The sequence below is a fragment of the Aegilops tauschii genome, chromosome 7 (assembly GCF_002575655.3).
Source record: "Aegilops tauschii subsp. strangulata cultivar AL8/78 chromosome 7, Aet v6.0, whole genome shotgun sequence".
Taxonomy (NCBI): domain Eukaryota; kingdom Viridiplantae; phylum Streptophyta; class Magnoliopsida; order Poales; family Poaceae; genus Aegilops; species Aegilops tauschii.
In genome coordinates this window covers 485028086-485038623 of record NC_053041.3, presented here as the reverse complement: position 1 = coordinate 485038623, position 10538 = coordinate 485028086, and the positions used below count along the sequence as shown (strand labels likewise).

Here is a 10538-nt window from a genome sequence, read left to right as displayed (position 1 = left end):
ACAATATTTGTTTTTTTAGGTTTGTATGTCTATATTTTTGTAACATAATTATTTACTAGCATGCAGCATCTCATTTTGTGGCATTAACAGTTTAACACTAATTCAATTAATGATTTTGACAATAACAGTTACACGTGTTATGTTGGACACCAGCCTATCTTCTGGTTGTGGATGTGATGGTTCCAATTATTTCAAAGACTATAACAAACACTGCACTTTCAGTGTTAGGGCATCCTCCTTTCTGTGTCTCCGATGAAACAAATCAATATTTGCACACCCATAGGTCACAACTATGTGGGACATTATTTAATAAAAACAACAGTGTTCGAACATAAAAGGTTAAAGGAAATTAAAAGCAAAATGCAAATTGAAGTTGAAAGGCTCCTCTTATTTCTCAAAATGGCAGGAGGAAGGGGTCTTAATTTGTCTTAGTGACCTCATGAATAGCGTTAGCCAAATAGGCGACATTTCCTGTTGTTACACCAGCCATGCTGAAGGAGGAAATATCAATAAAATCAGGTGTAAGTAATCCATGAAATGCACTAATGCAGAGAGATGTATTGAGAAATAAGAATAAAAAACTTTCTGTTAAGCAATTATGAGCACCTTATCCTGCCATTACGAGTCATGTATATGTGGAATTCATTTGTCAAGCGATCAACTTGTTCAGGTGTCATCCCGCTGTAGCAAAACATGCCAATCTGTTCACGAAAGTAAAGCACTCTCTTTTATATTAGAGCTATTGACAACCGCCGATGGAATGGCATGGCAAAACTCTCAGCAATGCATATATGAAAGTATATAAGGTCACTTACAAAGCACAAAGTAAAATTTAGCTAAATTATTGTCAAAGTGTGTAGAATAGTAATACAATGCTGTTTGAAACCAGAAAATTTGCAGCATCAGAACATCTTAGAAGGTTAAAGTGAGTGTTGTTCCCACCATACAACAGAAAACCAATTTCAGTAAAAAAAAAAACATTCCTCCTTCCCCAAGGTTATAAGTCTGAGGGAGCCAACCAAAGACAGGGCCTCCAGATATCAGTTTTTATGGGAACTAATTACCTTTTATGAACCAACAACTAACCTTCCATTCTAAGGAGTGTAACTTCCTTGTAATTTTAATTGTTTGAAACAGGGGCAACATATTTGCCACAATCAATTGATCAATTTAAGAGAGATTTTAGGTACTGAGGCCAAAGCAAAAAAAAAATCTACTCTCCTGGCATCATCCTACCCGAATGCTTTGCACCGGTGCAAACCCAAATGGCTCCTAAACCCTTTTATGTTGGCCAAGATGTTGTACAGTAAAAATATCTTGATGGGCATGTGGGTAGTGATCTAACTCAAATGGCGTCCACACCTGTTACATGTGGGCAGTGATCTACCCCAGCCCAAATTACAGTAAAAAGATCTTGATGGGCATTACCTGATTAGTAATATGTTCCCATGATAATGGTGAACCCAACTTTTCAAGACTCTCCTTAAGTGCTTTTCGCATTCCAATAATGCGATCAGCCATACCCTGAGATAATAAATAAATGGTAAAATAATGTTCAGAATCAAACCCATCAATTCCTATGATTATCAAATGATTCAGGAATTTTTTTTACTTCAATGATAGTCAGGATTTAGGAAGAAGGACTTTGTAGTTTACCTTGACCTCCTTCAGCCATAAGCTTTTCAGTGCTGGATCACCAAGGATAGTGGAAACAATTAGTGCGCCATGAAGGGGTGGGTTGCTGTACATAGGTCTGGCAATCTGTTGTAATTGGCTCTTCACAGCAACTGCTTGTATTTCATCGTCACAGAGAATACTGCAGAAAATGTTAAAATATAGGAGATCAGGCCATGGCCTAGGAAACATATGAAAAGTTTTAGCTTATAGTCTTTAGTGTCACATACTTTGTTTCTCTGATTTTTTTTACTTCAGTGAATAGAGCGGAAAATGTTCAGAGTACATTAAATGGATGCCTTGACAAGTAAAAAAAATGCTAATTTTGAAGGATAACATTTACTCTTCAAGAGCATCTGCATGTAATGCTTAAGTCTACTTAAATAAAGTACTTTCAGGCTGTACACAGTGCACAAATAAACATACTGGCATCCTCAATTCAGAGAAATTACTGGGAAGCAACTTGACATAGAACACAAACACTAACAAGTAGCTGCAGAAAATAGAAATAAGAAAAGGTAGCCAGTGCAACAGACATCGATACTTAAGTGAGAACAGATATGGAAGATATATGATAGATTAACATAGGAAAAATGTGTACCTAAGGCATCCTGCTCTTTGGCCATAAAGTCCCATGTTCTTTGCATACGACTGTGCACATCCAATTTGATGTCCATCTTCAAGAAAGATCCTAATAGCCTTGGCATCTCTCTCTGGGTCACCACTGGCAAACCCTTGGTACGCCATGTCAAAAAATGGGAAATGGTTCTTCACCTGAAAAATGCCAAACAAAAATACAGCTGCATGTCACTGGTAAAATAATATAAGGAGTGGCCATTCTCCAATTTATTGCCATCTGTACCTTAAACTGGTGAGATATCTCTCTCCATTGTTCCTCAGAAGGATCAACCCCAGTGGGATTGTGAGCACACGCATGAAGCAAAAAGAAGGAACCCTCTGGAGCATTCTGCATGTGTAAAGAAACACAATTCTGAATCAGTGACAGATAAGCTGTCAACAAGACAGAAATCCCCACAGAAAATGGGAGGTTTTCTGTGCCAAATCACAGCAAACTATAATTACTTGTGTAACAGTGTTAGTGGAAGGATGAGTCGTGTTAGTTAACAAGAATTGACATCTAACTATACAGCACTTGTAAAAATGTTCATACTTTGATATCATCCATTAGGCCTGCAAAGTCCAGTCCTCTTGACTCTGGATGGTAGTAGGCAAATGTTCTTTGTGGTACCTGGGCATCCCTCCAAATGTTGTGATGGCTGAATAAGTTCATACAGTTAGCTATTATCAGAGGGTGCCAACTCGATGATGCTCGAAGAACATTTGAAATTTTGCTATATATATAAGTGCACTACGACTATGCTCAATTTGGTCCCTGAATTGTATTTGGTAACCTACTGGAAACTTGTAACCAAGAATTAGGTGTCAAGCCTCGGCACCCATGAATGTGAGAAGGTCAAAGTAGAATGTATCCTAACTCACTTTGACCATGTAGGCGTAGGTATGTAGATCTGTGAATCCGGCAAGAAGCGTTTCTGGAAATCTGCAAAGAGGCGACATGCACCAGTCCCTGAAAGAGCCTGCACTGCCGCGATCCTCTTGTCCTTGATGAACTCAGAATCCTCCCCGTATGCCAGCTTCAGCGATTCCTCAATCATCTTCACGCTTCCTCCCATCGGAAGGTACTCCCTGTTTTACAAATCCCGCCAGGGAAAGAAATTGAGAACTCATGGTAACCGTTCATGTACTAAAATTTCATTACAGTACCATTGAAATCCATTTTTGATTTATTTTTTTGCATTCTTGTAAATTTGGAGCATCGTGCTATTTTTAACTGCACAGCCGGAATTTAATAATCCTTTTTACAATTCCTAAAAAAAAAGCATTCCTTTTTACACGAAACCCCTCTAAAAAAATCTGTGGACTCTCAAGGTGCAGAAAAGTTAGACTGAAACTTCCACATGCTGTATTAGACTCGGCTGGAAGTGCGCCATGATCCCGTCAATAATTTCTTGATAGCGAAACCGACAAATGTGCATACTTATTGTCGAAGAAAAATTCACAGGGTAGAATTGGCACATGATCTATTATCACAAGACTGCAGGGCAATGCAGGCAACATGCATAAAGCTAAGCTTTCGTCCACGTCAATTCATCATCAATTGAGTCCTCACTCCGCAGGACCAAGAAAACTGCACCCACAACCGCATTAAAGGAAAAGGAAGGGCCAAGAGAGACCAGAGGAAAGGCGGACAACGAGATCTCACATGTTGGTGCTCCCGGCGACGCGCCGCTCCGCCTCGCGCACGCACTCGAGCACCACGGGCTTCCCGTCGTCGTCCCGGTACGCACCCTGCGGCGCAGCAGGAAAAACAAGTCATCAGCCCCTGCGATCGGCGCCCATTTTGATCGCGGCACCGCGAGAACAGGGCATGCGGGTGAAGAGGAAAGAGGGAGCAACACGTACGACGCCGACGTTCACTTTGTCCGGCGAGGGGTCGGCGAGGAAGGCCTCGGTGACGCCGAGGATGGGATCCTTGGCGGCCCGCTCCACGTGGCCGAACCACGACGCCATGGACCTCGCCGCGGGCAGGAGCGGCCCGCACCTCCGCTGCCTGACCGCCGCCGCGGCGCGAGACATCGCCATGCCGTTGCTGCGCGCGGCGCCGGCGCGTGGCGAGGTCGCTGCTGCTGGAGAAGAGAGGAGATGGCAGGTGACTTGGGTCTTGGGGAAGCGGCGCGGCACGGCGCTTTGCTGCAGCTGGCGTGTTGCGTGCCGCTATGTTGTTCTGTTCCAGGGCCTTGGGCTCTTCTAGAGTTTGTTGCGCCAGTACTACTTCAATGAGGTCATGCGCGGCCGCACGTGGGACCTACTTGTAAGTGTGCCGGTTGTTATGTTGGCCCGAAGGAACTCTCGCGAAGCCTGCCTGTAACTCACCGTATACTAGTAGAATGCTCGTGCGTTGCTACGGGCTATAATGATATAAATAATTAAAAAAAATGGTTAAGGTCGTTTTAAGGTCGAAGCTCGTACCTTTCTCATATTTTTTTGAAGGGTAAACTAGGGGCTTTATTCAAAGCTTAAAAGTTGAGGAATACAAGCAATGTCGGAAAAAACCCCTAGCCACACGTGGCGACCCACTGCAAGAGACACAACTCCTTTAGCTAGCGAGTGGGCCTCAAAATTATTTTCTCTATGCTCGAAACGGAAAATAACAGAAGAAAAAAGATTCCTACGAAATGAATCTCCCTGAGAATCGGTGCATAAGTCGGCGACCCTCCATTGTTGATGTTGGAGATCACTTCCTGGCAATCTGAAGCAATCTCCAAGTCATTCAAATTTAGGTCCCGCGCGAGGGCTAGCGCCTCGCTACATGCTATCGCTTCCAGACTGGCTGGATCGATCAAGCCTTCATATACAACTGCCGAGGCTCCCAGATAGTGGCCAGACTCGTCTCTGCAAACGACCGCGGCAGCTCCTTTCTCTCCCAACGTAGATAGACCACCATCACAATTCATCTTGGCTGCATTACCTGACGGTGGTGACCATGTCCTGGCCTGTGGTCGATGAACTGCACCCGGCTATTTCTTTGGCAAACGGACGGCAGCAATCTCCAGCTCCTCCAAATACCTCTTAATGAAGCACATCATCGACAGTGGGCTTTGGAATTCATTGTCTGGAATAGCCTTCCTTCGGGCCCACCATATCGCCCACATAGTCACTAGAACTCGAGTGAGATCATGCCGACTTGTGGACTCAAACAGCCAGAAAAGCCATAACCTTGCATCCTCATTTTGGTTTGATAACACATGCTCCAGAAGTTCTTCATCTCCTAGAGCCCAGACGCACTTGGCCATACGACAGCTGAAAAGGGAGTGGCGCCATGAATCCTCCGCTGCATTACAGATAGAGCAGATGGGGTTATCCGTCATCTTCCTCTTGTGTCGGACCTGTCCTGTGGGGATCGAGGTATGTGCGAGTCGCCACACAAACACTCGTATTTTGGATGGAACTTGTGCTTTCCACAACTGTGTCCATGATCTCCTATCCGCAGCAACGTTGGAGTGTCCCGTCCGATGCTCTAACCAGTCCTCCCTCTGAGCCTTAATAGCAGTAATCATCCTATAAGTTGATCTTACTGAAAATACACCCCGTCGATCATAGTGCCATGCCCAGAAATCCTCCTGTATCCGGGTGCTGATAGGTATATTGAGAATCACATCCATATCCGGGGCAATGACGTGATCCATGAGAGTCTACCTATCCCAAGATCGTGTTACCGGATCGATAAGAGCAGAAACCATCGTGGGTGGATCAGCCGTTCTTGCACAGATCGGCCGGAGCTTATAGTCTCGCGGCAGCCAATTGTCGCTCCAAATTCGGGTGCCCGCTCCTGACCCAATCCTTCTAATGAGGCCCAAAGAAAGAACATCCCGTCCTTCCAAGAGAGATCGCCAGACCTGGGAGGGGGCCTGGCCCAAAGAGGCATCCAGGATATTTGCACCGGGATAATAACGAGCTCTAAGTACTCGCGCGCTGAGCGTATCAGGTTCCTGTAACAATCTCCAAACTTGTCGGGCGAGTAGAGCCAAGTTAAAAAGCTCCACATCTCTAAAGCCAAGTCCTCCCATGAACTTGGGTTTTGTCATTGTGTTCCACGACACCCAAGCTGTTTTCCTTTGTCCATTCTTACTCCCCCACCAAAACTTTCGGATTATGCTGTTAATATGCTCACATAGACCACGTGGTAGCTTAAAACAGGCCATCGAATATGTGTGAATGGATTGTGCCACCGATTTAATTAGGACTTCTTTTCCTCCCGCTGATAAACACTGTTGGGGAACGTAGTAATTTCGAAATTTTCTACGCACACGCAAGATCATGGTGATGCATAACAACGAGAGGGGAGAGTGTTGTCCACGTACCCTCGTAGACCGAAAGCGGAAGCGTTAGCACAACACGGTTGATGTAGTCGTACGTCTTCACGATCCGACCGATCCAAGTACCGAACGTACGACACCTCCGAATTCAGCACACGTTCAGCTCGATGACGTCCCTCGAACTCCGATCCAGCCGAGCTTTGAGGGAGAGTTCCGTCAGCACGACGGCGTGGTGATGATGATGATGTTCTACTGACGCAGGGCTTCGCCTAAGCACCGCTACGATATTATCGAGGTGGATTATGGTGGAGGGGGGCACCGCACACGGCTAAGAGATCAAGAGATCAATTGTTGTGTCTTTGGGGTGCCCCCTGCCCCCGTATATAAAGGAGCAAGGGGGAGGCGGCCGACCTAGGAGGAGGGCGCGCCAGGGGGGAGTCCTACTCCCACCGGGAGTAGGACTCCTCCTTTCCTTGTTGGAGTAGGAGAAAGGAAGGGAGAAGGAGAAGGAAGGAAGGGGGCGCCCCCCTCCCTAGTCCAATTCGGACTAGTCCATGGGGAGGGTGCGGCCACCCTTTGGGGCCTTTCTCTCCTTTCCCATATGGCCCATTAAGGCCCAATACGAATTCCCGTAACTCTACGGTACTCCGGAAAATACATAAACTCATAATATAACCGTCATCTAACTTTAAGCGTGCGGACTCTACGGGTTCGAGAACTATGTAGACATGACCGAGACACGTCTCCGGTCAATAACCAATAGCAGAACCTGGATGCTCATATTGGCTCCCACATATTCTACGAAGATCTTTATCGGTCAGACCGCATAACAACATACGTTGTTCCCTTTGTCATCGGTATGTTACTTGCCCGAGATTCGATCGTCGGTATCTCAATACCTAGTTCAATCTCGTTACCGGCAAGTCTCTTTACTCGTTCCGTAATACATCATCCCGCAACTAACTCATTAGTTACAATGCTTGCAAGGCTTATAGTGATGTGCATTACCGAGTGGGCCCAGAGATACCTCTCCGACAATCGGAGTGACAAATCCTAATCTCGAAATACGCCAACCCAACAAGTACCTTCGGAGACACCTGTAGAGCACCTTTATAATCACCCAGTTACGTTGTGACGTTTGGTAGCACACAAAGTGTTCCTCCGGTAAACAGGAGTTGCATAATCTCATAGTCATAGGAACATGTATAAGTCATGAAGAAAGCAATAGCAACATACTAAACGATCGAGTGCTAAGCTAACAGAATGGGTCAAGTCAATCACATCATTCTCCTAATGATGTGATCCCGTTAATCAAATGACAACTCATGTCAATGGCTAGGAAACTAACCATCTTTGATCAACGAGCTAGTCAAGTAGAGGCATACTAGTGACACTATGTTTGTCTATGTATTCACACATGTACTAAGTTTCCGGTTAATACAATTCTAGCATGAATAATAAACATTTATCATGATATAAGGAAATAAATAATAACTTTATTATTGCCTCTAGGGCATATTTCCTTCAGTCTCCCACTTGCACTAGAGTCAATAATCTAGTTCACATCACCATGTGATTTAACACCAATAGTTCACATCATCATGTGATTAACACCCATAGTTCACATAGTCACGTGACCCAGAGTCAATAATCTAGTTCACATTGCAACGTTATTAACACCCAAAGAGTAGTATGGTGTGATAATGTTTCGCTTGTGAGAGAAGTTTAGTCAACGGGTCTGCCACATTCAGATCCGTATGTATTTTGCAAATTTCTATGTCAACAATGCTCTGCACGGAGCTACTCTAGCTAATTGCTCCCACTTTCAATATGTATCCAGATTGAGACTTAGAGTCATCTGGATCAGTGTCAAAACTTGCATCGACGTAACCCTTTACGACGAACCTTTTTGTCACCTCCATAATCGAGAAACATATCCTTATTCCATTAAGGATAATTTTGACCGCTGTCTGGTGATCTACTCCTAGATCACTATTGTACTCCCTTGCCAAAATCAGTGTAGGGTATACAATAGATCTAGTACACAGCATGGCATACTTTATAGAACCTATGGCTGAGGCATAGGGAATGACTTTCATTCTCTTTCTATCTTCTGCCGTGGTCGGGTTTTTAGTCTTACTCAATTTCACACCTTGTAACACAGGCATGAACTCTTTCTTTGACTGTTCCATTTTGAACTACTTCAAAATCTTGTCAAGGTATGTACTCATTGAAAAACTTATCAAGTGTCTTGATTTATCTCTATAGATCTTGATGCTCAATATATAAGCAGCTTCACCGAGGTCTTTGTTTGAAAAACCCCTTTCAAACAATCCTTTATGCTTTGCAGAATAATTCTACATTATTTTCGATCAACAATATGTCATTCACATATACTTATCAGAAATGTTGTAGTGTTCGCACTCACTTTCTTGTAAATACAGGCTTCACCGCAAGTCTGTATAAAACTATATGCTTTGATCAACTTATCAAAGCGTATATTCCAACTCCGAGATGCTTGCACCAGTCCATAGATGGATCGCTGGAGCTTGAATATTTTGTTAGCACCTTTAGGATTAACAAAACCTTCTGGTTGCATCATATACAACTCTTCTTTAATAAATGAAGGAAATATGCCCTAGAGGCAATAATAAAGTATTATTTATTTTCTTGTATCATGATAAATGTTTATTATTCATGCTAGAATTGTATTAACCGGAAACATAATACATGTGTGAATATATAGACAAACAGAGTGTCACTAGTATGCCTCTACTTGACTAGCTCGTTAATCAAAGATGGTTATGTTTCCTAGCCATAGACATAAGTTGTCATTTGATTAACGAGATCACCTCATTAGGAGAATGACGTGATTGACTTGACCCATTCCGTTAGCTTAGCACTCGATCGTTTAGTATGTTGCTATTGCTTTCTTCATGACTTATACATGTTCCTATGACTATGAGATTATGCAACTCCCGTTTACCGGAGGAACACTTTGTGTGCTACCAAACGTCACAACGTAAATGGGTGATTATAAAGGTGCTCTACAGGTGTCTTCAAAGGTACTTGTTGGGTTGGCGTCTTTCGAGATTAGGATTTGTCACTCCAATTGTCGGAGAGGTATCTCTGGGCCCACTCGGTAATGCACATCACTATAAGTCTTGCAAGCATTGTGACTAATGAGTTAGTTGCGGGATGATGTGTTACGGAACGAGTAAAGAGACTTGCCGGTAATGAGATTGAACTAGGTATCGAGATACCGACGATCAAATCTCGGGCAAGTAACATACCGGTGACAAAGGGAACAACGTATGTTGTTATGCGGTCTGACCGATAAAGATCTTCGTAGAATATGTGGGAGCCAATATGGGCATCCAGGTCCCGCTATTGGTTATTGACCGGAGACGTGTCTCGGTCATGTCTACATAGTTCTCGAACCCGTAGGGTCCGCACGCTTAACGTTACGATGACAGTTTTATTGAGTTTTGATGTACCGAAGGAGTTCGGAGTCCCGGATGAGATCGGGGATATGACGAGGAGTCTCGAAATGGTCGAGACGTAAAAATCGATATATTGGACGACTATATTCGGACTTCGGAAAGGTTCCGAGTGATTCGGGTATTTTTCGGAGTACCGGAGAGTTACGGGAATTCGTATTGGGCCTTAATGGGCCATATGGGAAAGGAGAGAAAGGCCTCAAAAGGTGGCCACACCCCTCCCCATGGTCTGGTCCGTATTGGACTAGGGAAGGGGGGTGCACCGTTCCTTCTTTCTCCTTCCCCCTTCCCTTTTCCTACTCCAACAAGGAAAGGAGGAGTCCTGGGAGTAGGACTCCCCCCTTGGCGCGCCCTCCTCCTAGGCCGGCCGCCTTCCCCCTTGCTCCTTTATATACGAGGGCAGGGGGGTCTCTTAGCCGTGTGCGGTGCCCCCCTCCACCATATTACACCTCGATAATACCGTTGC

General features: G+C 44.4%; 1 protein-coding gene across 1 annotated transcript; it reads right to left on the bottom strand.

Annotated features, from left to right (window-relative positions):
• Nucleotides 1-216: 216 nt before the first annotated feature.
• LOC109732187 (aspartate aminotransferase, mitochondrial) lies at nt 217-4607 on the bottom strand. The gene is made up of 10 exons (XM_020291382.4): nt 4159-4607; nt 3959-4044; nt 3175-3381; nt 2846-2951; nt 2537-2641; nt 2276-2448; nt 1657-1816; nt 1429-1524; nt 607-701; nt 217-491 (listed from the first exon to the last, which is right to left on the bottom strand). The coding sequence occupies exons 1-10, from the start codon at nt 4336-4338 to the stop codon at nt 419-421; spliced, it is 1281 nt and encodes a 426-aa protein (XP_020146971.1). The 5' UTR covers nt 4339-4607; the 3' UTR covers nt 217-418.
• Nucleotides 4608-10538: the final 5931 nt, after the last annotated feature.

Excerpts from the sequence above, each read along its gene's own strand:
- LOC109732187 (XM_020291382.4), bottom strand. The coding sequence starts at position 4,338 with ATGGCGATGTCTCGCGCCGCGGCGGCGGTCAGGCAGCGGAGGTGCGGG. Across the intron at positions 3,382-3,958 it reads GTCGCCGGGAGCACCAACAT|GGAGTACCTTCCGATGGGAG; the intron begins GTGAGATCTCGT and ends TTTGTAAAACAG. Across the intron at positions 2,449-2,536 it reads AGATATCTCACCAGTTTAAG|GTGAAGAACCATTTCCCATT; the intron begins GTACAGATGGCA and ends GGCATTTTTCAG.